This window comes from Pleuronectes platessa, chromosome 15 (assembly GCF_947347685.1).
Source record: "Pleuronectes platessa chromosome 15, fPlePla1.1, whole genome shotgun sequence".
Taxonomy (NCBI): Eukaryota; Metazoa; Chordata; class Actinopteri; order Pleuronectiformes; family Pleuronectidae; genus Pleuronectes; species Pleuronectes platessa.
In genome coordinates, this window is record NC_070640.1 from 1,197,843 (window position 1) to 1,218,797 (window position 20,955).

General features: G+C 47.1%; 1 protein-coding gene across 1 annotated transcript in view; it reads right to left on the bottom strand.

The window, feature by feature from the left end:
* Nucleotides 1-553: 553 nt before the first annotated feature.
* Nucleotides 554-20,955, bottom strand: part of grk6 (G protein-coupled receptor kinase 6) — a 30,793-nt gene continuing 10,391 nt past the window's right edge. The window contains exons 3-16 of the mRNA XM_053441181.1: nucleotides 17,867-17,979; nucleotides 14,424-14,501; nucleotides 13,465-13,565; nucleotides 10,315-10,407; nucleotides 6,758-6,821; nucleotides 6,368-6,508; nucleotides 4,976-5,166; nucleotides 4,858-4,895; nucleotides 4,500-4,589; nucleotides 4,189-4,397; nucleotides 3,945-4,082; nucleotides 3,225-3,362; nucleotides 2,684-2,818; nucleotides 554-2,007 (exon numbers count right to left, since the gene is read on the bottom strand). Coding sequence (XP_053297156.1) covers nucleotides 1,957-2,007; nucleotides 2,684-2,818; nucleotides 3,225-3,362; nucleotides 3,945-4,082; nucleotides 4,189-4,397; nucleotides 4,500-4,589; nucleotides 4,858-4,895; nucleotides 4,976-5,166; nucleotides 6,368-6,508; nucleotides 6,758-6,821; nucleotides 10,315-10,407; nucleotides 13,465-13,565; nucleotides 14,424-14,501; nucleotides 17,867-17,979 — 1,580 coding nt within the window. The 3' untranslated portion in view covers nucleotides 554-1,956. The remainder of the gene's footprint in view (nucleotides 2,008-2,683; nucleotides 2,819-3,224; nucleotides 3,363-3,944; nucleotides 4,083-4,188; nucleotides 4,398-4,499; nucleotides 4,590-4,857; nucleotides 4,896-4,975; nucleotides 5,167-6,367; nucleotides 6,509-6,757; nucleotides 6,822-10,314; nucleotides 10,408-13,464; nucleotides 13,566-14,423; nucleotides 14,502-17,866; nucleotides 17,980-20,955) is intronic.

Below are 20,955 nucleotides of genomic sequence, written 5' to 3' on the forward strand. Positions count from 1 at the left end.
TGAGGATTAAAGTCCGGCAACAGAAACAGAAATGTTTAGAATGTTGTTCTAAATAGAGATGCTGCATATGTTTCTTAATTCAGTGTCATGCTACTTAATCTTTTTATTTTAATTGTTTTAATGAAAAATACTTTTCTTTGTAAACTTGTTGAAACGAACTTTAAAAAGTTTGAAAGCTGAAATTCTCTGTTGAGTTTGTTGCTGAATCTTCAGAGTTTGGCTCATTTGATGTTTATTATCTGTGAAACATGGTTTGTTCCTAAATGGTTCAAATCCCTGCTCGTTTGAAACCTCTTCTTCTCTCTGACTTTCTATTTATTTTGAGACCTTGAATTCTGTTACTATGCAACATTTTAATTCTCAGTTATTTATGATATTCAACCTTCCCCTGCTTTTGTATTTTATTCTATATTAAAATTCTTTTATTCCGTTTTGAGTCTGTGCACCTAATCTGTGGTTGCTTTAAAGATGTTCTACAGAGAACTTGACCTGAATAATGATATTATATATATATATTATATATATATATTCACACAAACAACACTTCAGGCGATTGTACATTCAGAGGTATTTCATTTTATTAGCTCAGAATCAGAGGCCCGTAGATAGTTTGAGGAAGAATCGACTGCAGCAGAACCAGCTGAGGCCTCGTGAGACGCAGGATTTCAACCGACACCTTCAGTTCGTCCCGTCGGCGGCTCGGTGACGATGATCATGTGACCAGAGTCCTGACGGGATCGACTGGGTTTTATCTTAATGAATCGATTCAGCTCAAGAGCAAAGAAAAACAGAGAAACAGTGAATTGAATAGTGAATAAACCCTGAGACTGTTTGATCTGAACAAACTGAACCTGAAGTTATTTTGAGTTTTGTTTCGCGTCTCCAGACAATTTCTTTCTGTGGGAAAGTAAATAAAAAATCTGAAGAGGGAACATTTTCAAATCTGGTTCAAACCTTCCCCTGAACTCACAAATGAGATAATTAGAATGTGGAGGTCGAAGGTCAAAGGTCACAGCGGCCTCAGTAACACTTTGTGAACACGTTCTCTCAGCGTGACTCTTTTCTAATTTGACACAAATGTTCACTTGGACTCAGATTCATTGGTTAGGTTTTAAGTTGTGTGACCTCACAAGTGTTTTGCTTCTTGAACATATCTCAAGTTTGCGTTTTGGAACTTGATTCACATTTTGATCACAGATGAACTGATTCAATTTCAGAGGTCAAAGGTCACAGGCTTCTCTTATGAGTCAAAAGAATTGTGACTGAAACTGGAGCGAAACAACCACAGCCTGATAATTACAGTTTGAATATTCAGTTAATTGAGTTGAGTAATAACACGATTATTGAAACTGGGGCTGAAAATGAAAGATGAACAAAAAACAACCTCAGATCATCGTCGGGTGTTTTTCACTTGAAGCCGACGAGTCCCTGAAGATCGATTCTCACACTTCATGATGGAATGAAACATCGTGGTTATTAAAAAACATCTGGTTCTGACGTCAGTTCCTCAAACGTCCAGTGGAACCAAACAGAAGAGAGAGGAGGTCCGTCACAGCAGGAAGTCAAGTGGTCACAGTTCATGAGCCTCACGGACAAAGTGGGAAAGCGTAAAGAGATCGATGCTCAGTCCTCCTCTGCCACGGTGCCCTCGAGCAAGGCACTTCTACAGCAGGCCATTGGTCCAGTGGAGCAGCAGCTCCTGGTTCAATAACGTGGAAATGTGTGGACGGATGAGGAGGAAGAAAAAAAACTTCCCTGGACAAAAAAAATTGACGGGAAAAAAAAGATGTGGTTCGTCTTGTTTCCGTCTCCTGAGCGACGACGAGTCACGATTTAAATAATGATGAAAATATACATTCTGACTTTTAGAGATAAAACTATCTTAAAAATACAAATGTGCAAAAGTTGTAAACAAATAAGATCCTGTGTGTGTTTGTGTGTGTGTGTCTGTGTGTGTCACAGCCTGGTGGGCTCCTCGTCACTGTCGCTGCAGTTACCACAGCATTCCTGCAGAGGGAGACAGAGAGTCAGTGATCATAAAAACTCCCATGATCCCGCGCTGCTTCACGACGATTCAGTAAACGACAAACAACAACAACAACAACAACAGTGTCTTTAAACCAGTTTCTCTACGTGTGGTTAGCGATTATATGTCCACTCACAAGTTAGCAGCTACATTTAGCATCACTGCTCCACATCACTGACATTTACAGACGCAGATATTTGTCCCACAGCGTTTCGTCTCTGGCATTTGATTGATCGCTGGTGAAGACTTTATCGCCACCTACTGGCCCGGCATGTTTGTTTGAGCGTTTGTTGACGTGTTTGTTCTGGACGCAGAGGATTTGTCAAACGAAAGTCGTGAGGACAGAGACTTGTTTGAAGATGGAGAAGAAACTATCTGATAAAAACATATCTGCAGTAAAGTAAACAAGGCCTGAATCTCGTAGAAGTAAAAATACGAAACTCACTTGAGTGGAGGAAACTTTAACGAGTTCAGAACACACAGAGTAAATAAAGATGGCCGACACGTCTCCACTTCCTCCCGTTGTACAAAAATGAATCTAAATCTCAAATAGATCATCTTTTACTGGTAACGTCATTTACCCAGTCTGTGAAGAAGTGATGGACAATAAGTTATTAATGTGAGGGGGGGGGGGGGGTGGGGGGTGGGGGGACCGACCTGTCGGCCGAACATCCGCTGCAGGAGTCCCTGTTTGGGGGGGGGAGACGGTTGACCTCTCCAGTCCAGGTCGGGGGGGACCGTCCCGTCCTGGTACAAGATGTTCAGCTCAGTGAAACACTCCGTCTCAATCATCTGCAGAGAAACAAACAACTTCTTCATCACAACAAACATTAAAAAACCATCTGTAAATATTGACTAAGAATATTTAGATTAATAAAATAATTAGTCAGACTCCGACTGATATGGATTTTTAGATGCAGAGGCTGATATCAATTTTAGGGAGTAAAATAATATCTGATTTAATTCAGGTTTCGATATCTGAAAAATTAATGAACATATGGAAAGACCATTAAATTCATATCTTTTTGTATTTGCTCCTCCAGTTTCAAGTTACATTACATTTTCATTTACCACTTCGTGTTCATGGTGGAATAATTAGAATGAAGAGAACTGAGCTGGAGCAGATAGAACACAACAGTGTGTGTGTGTGTGTGTGTGTGTGTGTGTGTGTGTGTGTGTGTGTGTGTGTGTGTCGGACCTCGTTCTGCCAGGGGATGGAGACACAACCCGTTGACACTTTGCTGTAGAACGATTCGTCTTTCGGTTCCAGCTCGACACCTTTTACTGTGGAGAACTGCTCGATGTCCAGGACGTCTTTACAGTAGATCGCCTGAGGCTGCAACACACACACACACACACACACACACACACACACACACACACACACACACACACACACACACACACACACACACACACACACACACACACACACACACACACACACACACACACACACACACACACACACACACCACGTCCTCAGCACAGGATGTACAGTCCAGTTGTATAAAAACACGTTTCAGTTTCCAGACGTCTGCTGAGAACGTTTTGTGAGAAAGAGCTTTTATTTTGAAAGGTTGTGAACTTTGGTCTGAAGATTGTCGATTGCTTAACAGACTCAAGAGAAGGAGAAGTGCCCTTGAGCCAGGTACTGAAGTGTGTGTGTCTGTTTGTGTGAGTGTGTGTGTGTGTGTGTGTGTGATGTCAGATAGAAAAGTGCTGCACAGAGATGATTGTGTTTAAATATGTGAAGGTCAAACTGTTCTTGGATCTTTGAGCCTCATCCAGACTAGAGAAGATCTTAATAAACACATTTAATCTAAAGCAGTAAATCATTTATTAATAACAATAATAATCATATATAACCACATCTGTGTGGCTGTGCTGAGTCGTGGACAGCGTCCCTCAGACTTACGTCGGGGGTGAACGGGACCTGCATGATTCCGGCCTCCAAGCGTTTAAAGTTGATGGAGCGGAAGATGGGATGAGCTTTGACCTCTGAGGCTCCGCCCCCCTGGCAGCCCAGCCTCTCCGCGGGATCTTTGGCGAGAAGCTGAAAAACAAATGGACGTTTGTGAGGTCACAGTGACCTTTGACCTTCAACCACCTGATTCTAATAGTTTGATCAAGCAGCCCGAGGTCACACGGACTCCACCCACCATCCTGCAGAGGGACTGGGCGTCTTCAGAGAACTTGCTGGAATAGGTCTCCTCCACCTCCCGCACCAGCTGCTCCACCTCCTCCCTCTTGATCTTCTTCTTCCGCTGCTGGAAGGGCGACTGGCCCTCGATCATCTCGTACAGCAGGCAGCCCAGCGCCCACCAGTCCGGGCTGAAGGTGTAGCGCTCGTTCTTCACCACCTCCGGAGCTGAGGAGGAGGAGGAGAGAGAGAACGAAGACGGCGTGACTCCCCCCCTCCCACTGGGATCAACAGATCAAAGTGGAGGTGCTCAGCTCAGACGTCACTCACCCATGTATCCCACTGTTCCCACCCGGCCCTTGATGGTTTGACCTTCTGGAACGTGAACCGCCAAACCCAGGTCTGATATCCTGATGTGGCCTGAAGACACAAAGACACATCAGAGTCTCACTGGGATCATTGAACTGGTCAGCAGAGACAGATGCAGGCTGCACACTGGTCTGCTGGAGGTAGAGCGCCCTCCGGTGGTTCAAACTGGACATTCCTCCAGACAGACTGAGGTACTGGATTCAGGTTTAATGCTCGAGTTCAGGTTCAGACTCATGAACAAGGTTTTAATCTGTTTGAGGAAGTGAAACGTGTCTTTAGATCTCCTGAAGGGTTTAAAGAACGGGTCACTGTGACTCACCGAGGTCGTCCAGCAGGATGTTCTCTGGCTTCAGGTCCCTGTGCCACAGAGAGAGAGCGACAGTTAGAGGCAGAGCGGGGAGGAGGGAGCTTCCTGTCTCTGAGGTGTGACCTCTGACCTGTAGACGATGCGTTCTCGCTGCAGGTCCTCCAGGCCGCAGCAGATCTCTGCCGAGTAGAACACGGCTCTCCTCTCGTCGAACCCCGCGTCGCCCATGTGGTAGATGTGAAACTTCAGGTCTCCTCCGTTCATCAGCGTCAGCACGAGGCACAAAGCGTCTTTGGTCTCGTAGGCGTAGGCCAGACTCACCTGCAGACGGACCAGGGTCACAAGGGACCTGTGGTGATCTGGGTCTCTCAGCTTCACATCACAACTTTAAATCCTTTGATAACTAAAAGAAACTGAATGAGCCAAAAGACGTCTGTGTCTCAATCTGGATGTTTCTACGATTAAGAGGAGGTTCCAATACTTCTGTCAAATTAAGAAGTAATAAAAAGAGAAGATGTGTTTTTAGAAGTGAAGACGTGTTGTGACGTCTCCTCGGAGACAAACCGACCGACCTGTGTCCAACAAAGAGGAGGAAGAGTCCAGAGACAAAGAGGAGGAAGAGTCCAGAGACAAAGAGGAGGAAGAGTCCAGAGACAAAGACGAGGAAGAGTCCAGAGACAAAGACGAGGAAGAGTCCAGAGACAAAGAGGAGGAAGAGTCCAGAGACAAAGAGGAGGAAGAGTCCAGAGACAAAGAGGAGGAAGAGTCCAGAGACAAGGGCGAGGAAGAGTCCAGAGACAAAGACGAGGAAGAGTCCAGAGACAAAGAGGAGGAAGAGTCCAGAGACAAAGAGGAGGAAGAGTCCAGAGACAAAGACGAGGAAGAGTCCAGAGACAAAGACGAGGAAGAGTCCAGAGACAAAGAGGAGGAAGAGTCCAGAGACACAGACGAGGAAGAGTCCAGAGACAAAGACGAGGAAGAGTCCAGAGACAAAGAGGAGGAAGAGTCCAGAGACAAAGACGAGGAAGAGTCCAGAGACAAAGAGGAGGAAGAGTCCAGAGACAAAGAGGAGGAAGAGTCCAGAGACAAAGACGAGGAAGAGTCCAGAGACAAAGACGAGGAAGAGTCCAGAGACAAAGACGAGGAAGAGTCCAGAGACAAAGAGGAGGAAGAGTCCAGCAAACCACAGATGGAACAATGTGTTGTTTTCATTTACTGAGAATTTGAAATTCTATATTTGTTAGAACAAAGAACAAACAATACTACCCCCCCCCAACTGATTTTATATGGTGTCTGCAAACCAATCAGTCAAGTACAGGTAGACTCCGCCCACGTAGGTGTTGACCACAGGACGTCTGACGTCAGACTAAATTCTTGAGTCCTTGAATTACAACGTGGAACCAGAACTAACAGATCAGATGAAACTATGGAACCAACATGAAGCTTCAGACTCTCGGAGGAAACGTCCTCGTCTAACGATCTAAAGCTGGTGTTTAAAATATCAGAAGAAAAAACTTCTTACAACGAATCTGCTGTTGACTTTCTCCAGGATCTGTTTCTCGTTGAGCGCCATGGATTCTCCTTTCCTCTTCTTTATCCTCTTCTTCTCCAGCTTCTTGCAGGCGTACATCTTCCCTGTGGCTCGTACCTGACACGCACACACCTGGGAATCATGGGAAAGGTTATGATCCATGTGAATAAAAAGAAGCTGGACTCTGAAGTGTGTGACTGGATTTATTCTCCGCAGAATATGAGTTAATATCTGTTTCTAAAGAACTGAAATGAAACCTAAACGCTGATGAGACATTATATGTGTGTTCTTTGGTCCATTTAATGGAACCTCAGTAGTTTGGGAGTCAATCCTGATGAAGACGAAGGGACATTAGCTCCTGAACTTCTCAGATGTACTCACCTCTCCAAAACCTCCCTTCCCCAGGACCCTGTACTGTCGGAACGTGTTCTTCGTGACCGGCTGCCTGTTGGACAGAAACAAACAACTCTGATCGAGCTGCATCACAACTAAAGGTCCATTTCAAACCAGTTACCAACGTCATACGAGTTCAGGAAACAGATGTAGGTCAGTTACTGGTTTCCGGTTGTATATAAACCTCCAACAGGAGGCGCTCAGGAGACATTCTCAACCGTCCCCTGAGCAGCGCTTCAACCTCTGCTCCATCCTGAAGAGCCTGAGATGGTCCGACTCCTTCACCTGGGACAGAAGTGTCCTCCAACCAGGAGAGAGAGATCCTCTGTTTCCTGTCACATCGCACTGACCATCAGGATGCTGGTCACTTGGTAGAAGCAGTGGTTTTATCACCTGAACGTGGACGAGGCCACAGGACGCGTGTGAGACCAAAAGAAACATCTGGACCTTTCCAGGAAAACATGTTTAAAACGCTGCTGTGAGCAACGCGTTCCTGGAACCAGCCACCAGGGGGCAACAGAAACAAGGTATTCCCATTAAAACCAGTTCATCTCCAGAGCGAGCAGAGGTTGAAAGAAGCATCTGTATCCTCCACGTGGGCCACGTGCACGAGAAGCACAGACTGAGCCGCTCACGCTTCTCCTCCCTCTGGACAAGCTATTGGTTCAAGCAAGTAAATTAAAAAGACCCGAGAGGAAAGACTCGTTAAATCAGGTGGAGTCATTTCCTGCTTAATGAGCTCGGGGGAGCTGCTTCACCTGCTTGTTTTGGAACCGTGGGTTCTCCAGCTCGTGTGTCACCAGGTCGAGACCTGAACGGAGCCACAGCGCTCACACCCTGGTTCTGATCTCATCTTTCCTAAACAAAGATGTATGACCTCGTGACACAGGGGAACAACGTGTTGCTCAATATCTGCTCTGTGCGTTTGTTGTGAAGCAGGATGACGCACAAACCAGTGACCATGGTTCCAGTGAAGCTGAGGACTGATCCGGACCAAAGGGGAAGAATGTTTATATCAATCTCTTTAACCTGGAGAGATGGAAAGTGTTCTCTGAGATTCATGGATCGAAACACAAGTGATATCTGTGATTGTGTGTAATTTGGTGCAGCTTGGTTTGATTGACAGGCTGTTTGGTGCAGGTTATGAACTGACCCTCATATCCTGAGACAGTTCTGTGTGTTTCTATTAAACTTAAAGGAGACATGTGATGTTTCCTCAGTGTTTCTTTCCTCTAGTGTGTTATAAAAGTTTCTTGTGAATTCAGAAGTTCTACAAAATTAAAGAGTCTGTGACTTTTTGTCTGTGATGTTGCTGATCGTGGTTCACTCCCAGGTCGACAGACACAGGTCTCATTCGGTCCCGGCGCCCGGGAGCTGAGAGGGTCATAACGATCACAGGAGGAAAGAAAGGGAAACTTATTCCCCTAACATGAAGCCATGTGCAAGAATATGTTGACCAATCACAACAGAGATGACCAGCTGACCAATCAGAGCAGACTGGGCTCTGGAGGAGGGGGGTCTTAAAGAGACAGGGAACATCAGAGCATGAAAACATTTGACAGTCACAAGACTCAGTGATCCACCTGAAGATGAGCAGATTAATCAGGGACGCCACAGGACAGATGAAGGTTTGAGGAACGTGCGTCTGACCCGAGTCTCCAGCTCCTCACGTTGGAAGTTGAAATCAAACGCGGTTCCTCTGCTCTGTTCTTTATCTGGTGATGATTCTGTTAAGCCTTTACGAATCGCTCTCCGGCGACTGAAGATGCACAGCCCTGCTCTGTCCCGTTGAGGTATTTCACTGAGATTAGATCACTGCTTTCATTCTCCGATATAGAAAAGGTCATCTGAGTTTTCATCTGCCGGAGCCTGGATCATAGCGGCGCTCTTTGTTCTAGCGACTCCAGCACCTACGGTTCTGAGAGGAGCGAGGACGTCACGTTCATCCTGGTTTGAACTCGACATCAGGACATTACAGTTCACGTATTAGAACTCTGAACAGAACTGCTTCTGAGATCTGAGATCTGCTGACTGCGGAGGAACCGATCGCTGCAGGAAACTCTCTGTTCAATGAGCTCACTTCATCTCAGAGCTTCTCTCAAAGATTTGAACCTTTCATTAATCGACTGTTTGCTGAAAAGCACTTTGTGAACGTTTTGAAAGGTGCTCTGTGCAGGAGATAGAGTTCTCATTGTGTGAAACCAGTGTTCTACTCATGACTGTACTCAACACAACAACCTGGTTTAACTCACACAAACCCATCATCTAGAATCTGTGGGACAGCAGCTGGTCCTGGATCAGGGTCGGGACTCGAGTCCTGTGTGAAGGTGGCGTCATGTTCTATGATGTTCCAGTTTAATATGAAAAGAGGTTCTGGCTTTAGGTTCTGTTTCAGCAGAGGGAGGTGGCGATGCACCTGAAGCTCTTTGGTAAAACCTGATGTTCTCCTGCTGCTGTAGATGAACCACTGGTCTCAGACCTGGTTCTGTTGTTCAGAGCCGAGAGTCGTCCAAACCCGGCCGAGCCCGAGAGGAAACTGAACCATCAGTTTCCCCCATTACAGCCACATGCAGCACAAAGAATCCAGTAGAAAGCCGATGTGTCCCTGTGGCTAGTGAAACTGGGAAATTCAAGGCCCCCCCCCATGGTTCCTGGAACACTCAGATTCAGGGGTTTTATCTGATAAGCAGCTCGTGGGACTGAAAGAAAACAAGCTCTCATCTCTTTCATTTATATTTTCTTTTCAGAAGCGATCTTCTATATTCACGTCACTGAGCGGGGGGGGGATTCCAGCTGATCCTTGAGGAGCGTCGGGTTGAACCTCAACGCTCGCTCCTCTCCACCGGGAGCTGTAGTTTGTTCACTGCATCCCTAAAGGTCTCCACAGTGGAGTCTGGGAAACACACCTGATGAAGCTTATTCTTGATTCCTCAGAAGTCAAACACGTCAGAGGGAGTCGAGCTGAATACCAGGAATTCGGAAGCTTGGAGCTTCCATCAGATTCTGAGGCTCATTTCTCAGATAACCTGTGGGAACTTGCTTTTCTGGGTGCAGCAGTTACTTCTCCTCAATCTGCTGTTCGAAGACTTCTCAGAGTTCAGCGCTTTGTTAGAGCGCAGCCCAGGAGGCTGTTGGGTCCGAGCCCCAGAGGGGATGACTCGGCAAAAGTCAAAGTTTGTGTTTCACTTGGTTATTGTTTGTTTTCCCCCGATGAGAAGAAACACTAGAACCCAAAACAAATCAAACTGTTCATAACTGAAGAGGGAATATTTTTGTGCTGAGCTCGTCACTGTGGATAAAAGAAAAATGGAAATTGAAGCTCTAATATAAAATTGACTGAACGTCTTAACTTTACAAAAGCCCGGCAGCTGAAACAGTGACATCACTCTCACCTGAGAACAACAGGGAGGAATGAGGCAACCTGCTGAGCGTGTTGTTACTGGTGCTGAAGGAGATTCAGTCTAATGTAGCACTGATGTGTGTGTCGTTACACAATGAGCTGAGAACTGAGAGAAGCATCAGCAGAGAAACCAAAGGGACGTTACCTCTCCAGCCACTTCCACTGCAGGAACCTGTTGTAGTACATGCTGTCCAGGTAGTCAGCGAAGGGCGCCACGCTCAGGAAGTCGTGGATCAACCTGGAAGTGATGCAGAAAAGAGAAGAAGCTCAAAAACTGTCTTTTTAACTGCGTCACATCCTCTTTACCTTCAAACATGTGACCAGGGAAAAACAGTTGAAGAGGATTATGATCCCACGCTGCTTCACACCGTCAACTCACAACTGTCCGTCCTGTGTTATTGTTGAAGCCAAAGTTGTGTATCGTATGTTTAAAGCAACAACAAGTGCAACTCTGACTAAACAACAATTGCATTAAACATTGAGATGTGGAGAGAGACCATGTTTCCGAAGGAGTTAAAACCTCTTTTTAATCTTTAGCTTCATTTTATTTATATTTTCTCGTGTCTTATTATTATGATGTTCTATTTTGAGTGTCTAATTATCCTGGTTCTCTGTAAAACCCTATGAATAGAGGCTTTTGTCTGGAGGGGGCTATATATAAATGAACTTGCCTCGAGTGTCACAGTTCATGCATTAATTATCTGAGTTATTTTCTGCTCCAGATGTGAGCGGGGGGGCACAGAGGCCTGCTCGTGCCTCAAAGAGAGAACTCACTGTGACTCGAGGAGCAGGGAAACACCCATGGCTGCGGGGGGGGTGGGGTGGGGGGGGGGGACCATCTGATAACGACCACATCACATCTCCACACGGTTATCAAAACAAAACACCCTTTATCGTTCTGTTACGCATGTTATCGACAGGCTGTGAGGATGAGTTAGAAGGGGCGGGGGGGGGGGGCACACTGGCTAGTGCACCACTCAGAACACAGAGCTGTCTACGCCCACTTGTGAATCTACACCTATGACGTATGAGATCTAATGTACAGGTGGATGTGAAGTGTGTAGTTTGAATCCTGATTCACACGAACACACCTGAAAACAAAGGTCACGTAAAGCGTTTTGAAAAAACACAACACAACAGCAACACGTGTAGTTGTGTTCTACTCCGGTAGCTGAGGCTGGTGATGGTCATGTGACAGGAGCCTGACCAATCAGCAAGAGGCAGAGTGTCTTTTTCACTGTTTCATAACGTCTCTGTTGCTGCTCGTCCAAACTAGAGCGGGACCAGTTTGAAATGTGTTCGGTGGATGAAGCTGGAATCGGGTGAAACACTTGTTTGTTGGTTTGTGTGTCACATCTGCTGCTTGTGAGACAAGCGCCTGCTGGTCCTCACGTGTGTCACCACCTCAAGTCCACGCTGCCGCTGTCACTCGGTTAGAGAATGGGTTTTAATGGACGTATGTGCCACTGAGGCTACTGGCGTCATCAGACTTTAGTCAGACCTTCCCACCCCCGACCGACCAATACCCATGAGCCTTGTTGCCCCCCCTTCTCCTCCGGGCCCATCCCAGTCTGAAGTCACACATTGTCAACTCCGATCGTTACTCGAGTCACAAACTGGTGAATTCACTTCCAAACAGACAGAATGAAGAATTGCTTATTCGCTGACTCTAACCGCTGTGACTCGTGACTTCACTTGGACTCGAGCCTTGTGACATGAAAGATTTGAGTCCTCGCCAGATCCTGAGTGCAGAGACAGAGCAGACATTCAGGTCAGCGCTCAGGCGGGCAGCTTCCTGCAGCACTTGTTTTGATGTGCTGCTTCAGAGCATGACTGAAGCTGAAACGCAGCATTTTATTTTTACGTGTCCGGGGAACAGTGAGCTCACAGAGAAAGACAGAGGGAGATTTTGGAAGAGAGCAAACAGAGATTCTCTTCATCAGAAGAGAGGTTTGATTTCAGGCTGAGCAGAGAAAGTATCTGTGCTGAGCTAACGTTCCATCGTGCAGGTTCCTGAATATCACTCTAATGTTCTGTGTTTCACTGTAAAGAAAGATGGATGACAGGCAAATAGATTTCTTCTGCTTGTGCTCAAACTGTGCGCTTGTGATATTTTGTTGGACAGATTCCCTGCGCTGCCGCTTCTGCTCTTTTTATGCAACGTGTCAGAATTCCCAAACCAAAAGAATATCAGAACCGAGTTCATGCACTGACTCTCACAGAAGTAAAGCTAAAGCACCCTCACTGAGCTGGGACCATCTCATTCGTCAACACGACTCCTGACTTTCTATTGTTTGGGGAGTTTTGATAAAAAAGACGAAGAGCAGACGAAGAGCTGGAGCGAAGGACACCTGAGCGCTTGTGTTCTCACCCATCTTCTCAACTCTTCCCTGTCAACAGGCTGATTCCCTAACTCTCTGAAGGAGTAAACCCTCTCCTGAAGACCCCCCCCCCCCCCCTCAACCCGTTTGAAGTAAACAGACCTTTCTCTCTTCCTCCCTTTCTGTCCACAGCTCTGAGCGAGCGATCTTCAATCAACTCTCCTCCCATCTTCACCAGAACCTTCTCGACCCTCACCAGTCTGGTTTCAAGGCCACTCAACTGAGACTGTCCTCCTTGTCTCTGAGCAGCTTCTCTCTCCTCTGTCCTCTGTCCTCATCCTTCTAGACCTCTCTTCTGATTTGACACAGTGAACCACCAGACCCTGGTTCCCTCCCTTCAGGACCTGGGTGTCTCAGACTCTGCTCTCTCCCTGCTCTCTTCCTACCTCAATGACCGAACCTACCAGGTAGCTTGGAGAGGATCTGTGTCTGAACCTTGTCCTCTCACTACTGGGGTCCCTCAAGGTTCTGTCCTGGGTCCCCTCCTCTTCTCTCTCGGCTCTGTCATTCACTCACATGGCTTTTCCTACCATAGCTATGCTGATGACACCCAACTAATCCTCTCTATCCCTGATCTGAAACACAGGTAGCAGCACGAACCTCTGCCTGACTGCCTGACGTCTCTCAGTGGATGACCGCACACCACCTGGAAATTAACCTTGACAAGACTGAACTTATTTTCCTTCCAGGGAAGGACTCTCCCACCCATGACCTGACTTTTAACATTGACAACTCTGTGTAAGCCCGGAGCTAATGTTGAAATCAGAGACGTTTGAGTGACGCATTCAGGGACACAACGATGCGGGTGCAGACTGTGGGAAAAGTAAACCAGTACTTTAAACATTTGCAGGTTGAATGAACCTGGAACCAGCACAGCTACATCCTGGTGGAAGGAGGATGAATCATGGCCTTACTTGGTACAGTCCTTGAAAAGCTCTTTGCAGGCGTCCTGCTGCAGCCGCTCGCTGCACTGAGCCATCATGGCGTCCTCCAGCTCCGGCACGTGGTCGTCCGACTGCGTCACAAACACACAGGGACAAGAAGTCTTCAGGTAAACAGGCTGTGACTCAGCGGGTTGAGTCTCTGAGGCAGATCCAGATGAACTGGGTTTGTAGGACAGAGGAGAAACTTTTCCTTCTGCGTGTTCAGACTCGTTCAAACACAAAGTGAGAGGAAACAGTTTGACTCTGGATTCCTCATGAAGCCTCCAGTAGCTTCAGATGAGTGGATTAGATTTCTGTTCTTTGACCCCGGGACGAGGAGCCACCCACAGTTTCTCTTTCTCTGGCAGAACTAATCGGCTCTAATGCGTTAAACTGATCAAATCTGTTGTCAGAACATAAAACTCAGCAAATTGGATTTGGCTTTTTCACGGTTTAATTTAGATTCTCTGCTTTCCTTCAAAGTTCATACTTTTTTGGGTCAGAAACAGAATTTAGTTATTGGATTGTAATTGGAATTTATTCTTTCTTTTTATTCAATAAGGATAAAAAAGGGTTAGTTAGGATACTAAAGCATTAATGCTGCTGAGGAATTCATGCAATATGAAATACTCAAGCTGAATTTTTAAAGAATAATGTTTTGGTCACAAGGTGGAGACTCAGATGTTTATATGAATGAATTGAGTGTTTAATATGAACTTTTCTTTATAGTTTACTCACTAAAATGCAAGTCATGCTGCCCAGTGTGGTTCAAACCATCTAAAACACAAAGATTGAATTCAGCCAACATGAATAAGTGGTTATTGAACAGATGAAATCATCAGTAGGATATTTGAAAAGGCAGAAAACCCCATTAGCTGAGTCCTTCTGTCACATGATGCAGATAGACTCTGTTGTGTTGACAGTGTGTGTGTCTTCTCGGCAGCAGCTACCTTCGGGTTCAGGTACTTGTCCATGAACTCCTGACCGCACTCCTTCCTCTTCTCGTCGGGCGCCACCTCGTACTCGGCCTGCGGACAAACACGTGAAGACACAAACACGTGAAGACACAAACACATGAAGACACAAACACATGAAGACACAAACACGTGAAGACACAAACACGTGAAGACACAAACACGTGAAGACACAAACACGTGAAGACACAAACACGTGAAGACACAAACACGTGAAGACACAAACACGTGAAGAGACAGTGAGTGAGAAGAGTCTTCATCACTCAGCAGGAAGTTCCCTGATCGGTCTCATGAGCCCAGATAGATGCATTTCACTGGAGGTTCAAGTGAAACAAATATGCAAAAATCGATCAGAGACGCTGATGAGAAGCTGCGTCAGACGATGGAACTTTAGAGCCGACACCTTTTCATACAATCAAGTTTGATCATATCTGACGTCAAAGCCATATTATTCAAATGTTTTCAAATTCTGAATAGTTTCACACACGCTCCTCAAACAAACTCTGATGTTGAGATGATCCCCCCCCCACTGTAAATCCTCTGAGATGATAAACATCATGTTCTCAAACTGATTCCTCACGCTGCCTTGATCATGTGTGATTCCACATCCACGTCCACGCAGGTGTCTCAGTGGAGGTAAGCGGTGTCTTTTGTCCTGTGGGTCTGGACAGAAAGACGAGGACCCATCTGACAGGCGGGTTAGGAGCTCGACCTTCTGTCCATGTGACGCTTTGTCTCGTCCCAGTTTCACTTTTCAACAAATCAAACGTTTCAGGGCGTCGCTCGTCTCCAGTGTCGAGAACTTTGTGACTTAACGACGTTTTAATCCAGTGAATCAAGTTTAATTGTATTAAATTAAAGCAGAAACGTCATTGTCGTCTTTTGTTAGTTTTTAACTTGTATTGTTATTTAAACCACTTTGCATTTTGCACCATGATGAATCAACTGGATCCTCCTGATGAAACCACGACTGCTCTCAGGGTCAATAAACCAGAACTATGACTTCCGCTCTTTCTCTCCCCGACCTCAGGCTCAGATTGGATTTGAAGTCGTGTCTTCTGCTCCACTCCCAGGATCTGCTCCTCCTCACATCCAGCAGCCGTCTGCACGACGCAGTAAACTGAGCCTGACTGGAAAACTCCAAAGTGCTTCCTCTGCTCCGGCAGCACCGGGCTGTAAACTAATGCTAAGTGACAGCGGAGACGGTTCAAATCTCATTGTGCGTCTCCATCTCCTCGTCTCTCATGCTCTCAGGGAGGAGACGGGAAGTGGTTGCGGGAGTAAGAGAGATCATAATTGCTGCGTGTGTGTGTGACTCGTATCCGCCGGACGAGTGGAAGCTGAAAGGCAGCTCGGTCAGAGCGGAGCCGCCATGGAGGTCAGAGGTGGACCTGGTCCTCATCAGCCTCTGCAGCTCATCACATCTGATCCCCTCACAAACAAGAGGTAACATCTCCACCTCCATCAGAGCAGGAGGGAACTCTGACAGGGGTCAGCAGAGTCAGCTCCAGCTTCTGGGTTTGACTCCAGGATCGATGGAGAGTTTGTCTTTGCTCTACTCCTGGTACTTGTGGTACTAATTTAATTGTGCGGAAATTTAACGAAAGCCCTGACGTCCACCTGGGATGTTCAATCAACAAAGTTTGTTGGAGCTCAAACTAAAGAGCAGACGTTTGTCGTCTTCTACTTTATAATGAAGTTAAAGTTCAATCTGTGAGTTTCTAACTCTTCACATAGAACGTGAATGAATTCAGACACAAACACTGAAACTGTGAAAAACAGGAAGAAGAAACTTTAAACCAAAGTTTCTCTCGATGTGAAGAGTGAAGGAGGAAAAACACAGTTTATCAACTTGTGAGGACACTTGTTGACATGAGGAATTCCTCAGCTCCTGACATGAAGCATCCCAAAGGAATGACTGAACACCTACTGACACTAACCACTGACACTAACCACTGACACTAACCACTAGCCTTAACTATTAACACTAACCACCTACACTAACCTATAGAACCTAAACCTTATTCTAACGATGACACACACACACACACACACACACACACACACACACACACACACACACACACACACACACACACACACACACACACACACACACACACACACACACACACACACACACACACACACACACACACACACACACACACACACACAATCTGCGACCGAAACATTCCTCAAGTGAGTCGCTCACTGTCACGGGTGAGGTCAACGGAACGTGTGTGTGTGTGTGTGTGTGTGTGTGTGTGTGTGTGTGTGTGTGTGTGTCCTTGAAGTGAACACTTCCTGTGTTTCATTAAACAGTTATTAAACTTCCCCTTTAACAAACTTCAGCTGCTGAGTCTTTTCAGGAAAGTTGAACTTCCTGCGTCAGACGCTGGAGGAGAGAAGCAGCTGAACAGTGAATCTCCAGCAGTCACCTGAAAGCAGCTGTTTCAATAATGATAAAAACCTTTTGAAAAGAAGAAACACAGATTTCCTGTTTGTCTTTCTGCCTCCACACTCAAGCTGATTATTTACCTTCAGTTGGCTGAGGACTTTGATTTAACGCACATGTGACTTTCACCCTAAAGAGACCAGAGACCAGACCAACACTCAGAGGTTAACAGAACAGAAATCCAACCTCGTCTGGAGAGACACTTCATCACAACTCAATAAATCTGAATTTCCCACTGGATTAATAAAGTATCCATCCATCTATCTATCTAAACATCTTCACCTCAACGCGTCTTCTCACATTGAGTCAACTTAACATTTTAAAACAACCATGGAAACTAACGACTCAAAGCTGCTGCAGTCGTGGATCTTCTCTCAAACTTTCAAAATCCAATTAGCCACAAATAAATTCCATTTCCAAACATGTTTAACTTTCCTTTTCAAACATGAATTAACTTCATGAAGCTCAGAGTCGCTGTGGAGGATAAACAGCTTCTTCAGTTTGTTTAGGATTTTAAAAGACGTCTCAAATCTAGTTTCACTCTTTAGTTCTGTGTCTGTTCCTGAAAAAACTTTAATTTGGTTAATTTAACTTTATTCTGCTGGAAGACAACAGGAAAACCCAAGTTTCTCATGGATTCTTACACACAGACACACACACACAGAGACACACACAAATACACACAAATACACACTACCCTCCCTCCTTTATGTTATAACTGAGGAGAATTTCCTGGAAGAAAGAAACACAAGTGCTTCAGAACCCCCTGTGACCCTCCACTGCACACACACACAGACACACACAGACACACACAGACACACACACACACACTTGATTCCTTTAGTTTTTCCACACTACTACACATGGAAAAACACACTTCCAGGAACAAGACAAATAACCTAAATACCCTCTCAGTGCACACTCACACAGACACACACAGACACACACACACTCTTCTTACCACAGCGTCCAGGAACTTGACGCAGCGTCTCAGCTCAGGTCGCGTCTCACAGAACTGTCTGAAGAGCAAGCGTCCGATTGGCTGCCGCTCACACATGCTGCTGTAGTCCTTCTCTGCGGGGGGGGGGGGGGGGGGAGACGACAGGAAGTTCAGATGATGCTCTTTGTTAAACTATAACAATCAAGTTTGTGTTGCACTGATGTTGTGAAATAGTTAGGATGGAACAAACAGGAACTAGAAACAGACTCAGGACCAGATTCTAACATACGTCTGGAACCAAACCTTCGAGTCAACGGGAGAAATTGATTTCTAAAGTTCACACCATGACCTCATAGAACTTGGGAGTCTTTGGATTTACGTTGCGTTTGAAAGAAGTGATCTGAACTTTTGAATCCTGGTCTCTTGGGTCTGATCCAGCTGCGTCTGGATCAGGTCCCCACATGTTTATCAGAGCTCATTCTTCTACAGACAGGGTGTTGGTTTGAGATCGTCTGAAGTTGTTCCTGAAGCAGCGTGTCCACGTGGAGGAGACGATCTGAACGCTGCTGGACTCACATGAGACAACGTCCCTGAATCTAACCTCATCTTTAAAACCGGCTGCTCGCCGTCTGTATACGTCCAACTGGAGGGAAATGAGAATCACATGTGCATCATCTGCTATTTACAGTGTTTGACCCTCATCTCTCCTCTGAAGGTCACTGAGCATCACACTGGATCAGGTTGTTTGACACAACGAATCCTCAGGCCACGCCCCCACACTGACACGTCTGAACACATGACCACTCACATCCAGCGGTCCTGTGGTGGATCAGAAACTAGATTAGCAGTTTCTCTATGTTGACGTGCAGAAGCCGTTTAGCTGTGAAACCTTCTGAGGTTCTGTTGGTCCTGAGAACCTGGAGGTCACTCCTGAGAACTGGAGGTCACTCCTGAGAACCTGGAGGTCACTCCTGAGAACCGGAGGTCACTCCTGAGAACCAGAGGTCAATCCTGAGAACCTGGAGGTCACTCCTGAGAACCCGGAGGTCACTCCTGAGAACCGGAGGTCACTCCTGAGAACCTGGAGGTCACTCCTGAGAACCTGGAGGTCACTGCTGAGAACCCGGAGGTCACTCCTGAGAACCAGAGGTCACTCCTGAGAACCAGTGGTCCCTCCTGAGAACCAGAGGTCACTCCTGATAGCTGGAGGTCACTCCTGAGAACCGGAGGTCACTCCTGAGAACCAGAGGTCACTCCTGAGAACCTGGAGGTCACTCCTGAGAACCCGAGGTCACTCCTGAGAACCTGGAGGTCACTCCTGAGAACCTGGAGGTCACTCCTGAGAACCCGAGGTCACTCCTGAGAACCGGAGGTCACTCCTGAGAACCTGGAGGTCACTCCTGAGAACCAGAGGTCACTCCTGAGAACCCGAGGTCACTCCTGAGAACCTGGAGGTCACTCCTGAGAACCAGAGGTCACTCCTGAGAACCCGAGGTCACTCCTGAGAACCGGAGGTCACTCCTGAGAACCCGAGGTCACTCCTGAGAACCCGAGGTCACTCCTGAGAACCTGGAGGTCACTCCTGAGAACCAGAGTTCACTCCTGAGAACCTGGAGGTCACTCCTGAGAACCTGGAGGTCACTCCTGAGAACCGGAGGTCACTCCTGAGAACCCGAGGTCACTCCTGAGAACCTGGAGGTCACTCCTGAGAACCGGAGGTCACTCCTGAGAACCTGGAGGTCACTCCTGAGAACCCGAGGTCACTCCTGAGAACCTGGAGGTCACTCCTGAGAACCAGAGGTCACTCCTGAGAACCCGAGGTCACTCCTGAGAACCTGGAGGTCACTCCTGAGAACCAGAGTTCACTCCTGAGAACCTGGAGGTCACTCCTGAGAACCAGAGGTCACTCCTGAGAACCGGAGGTCACTCCTGAGAACCTGGAGGTCACTCCTGAGAACCAGAGGTCACTCCTGAGAACCCGAGGTCACTCCTGAGAACCTTGAGGTCACTCCTGAGAACCAGAGGTCACTCCTGAGAACCCGAGGTCACTCCTGAGAACCTGGAGGTCACTCCTGAGAACCAGAGTTCACTCCTGAGAACCTGGAGGTCACTCCTGAGAACCAGAGGTCACTCCTGAGAACCGGAGGTCACTCCTGAGAACCGGAGGTCACTCCTGAGAACCGGAGGTCACTCCTGAGAACCAGAGGTCACTCCTGAGAACCAGAGGTCACTCCTGAGAACCGGAGGTCACTCCTGAGAATCCGAGGTCACTCCTGAGAACCAGAGGTCACTCCTGAGAACCTGGAGGTCACTCCTGAGAACCCGAGGTCACTCCTGAGAACCTGGAGGTCACTCCTGAGAACCTGGAGGTCACTCCTGAGAACCAGAGGTCACTCCTGAGAACCCGAGGTCACTCCTGAGAACCGGAGGTCACTCCTGAGAACCTGGAGGTCACTCCTGAGAACCAGAGGTCACTCCTGAGAACCCGAGGTCACTCCTGAGAACCTGGAGGTCACTCCTGAGAACCAGAGGTCACTCCTGAGAACCCGAGGTCACTCCTGAGAACCGGAGGTCACTCCTGAGAACCCGAGGTCACTCCTGAGAACCAGAGGTCACTCCTGAGAACCCGAGGTCACTCCTGAGAACCGGAGGTCACTCCTGAGAACCTGGAGGTCACTCCTGAGAACCAGAGGTCACTCCTGAGAACCCGAGGTCACTCCTGAGAACCTGGAGGTCACTCCTGAGAACCAGAGGTCACTCCTGAGAACCCGAGGTCACTCCTGAGAACCGGAGGTCACTCCTGAGAACCCGAGGTCACTCCTGAGAACCCGAGGTCACTCCTGAGAACCTGGAGGTCACTCCTGAGAACCAGAGTTCACTCCTGAGAACCTGGAGGTCACTCCTGAGAACCCGAGGTCACTCCTGAGAACCTGGAGGTCACTCCTGAGAACCTGGAGCTCACTCAGGTTCATCTCTGAGCTTCACAACAAACAGCACAACAGAAACAATGGTTTTGCATCAGTGACGTGAGTCCATGCAAAGCAGCTCAGGAGAGTTCATGCACAAGCAAATAGGCTTCATGAAGGAACAGTGTGTTTTACTCAGAGTAT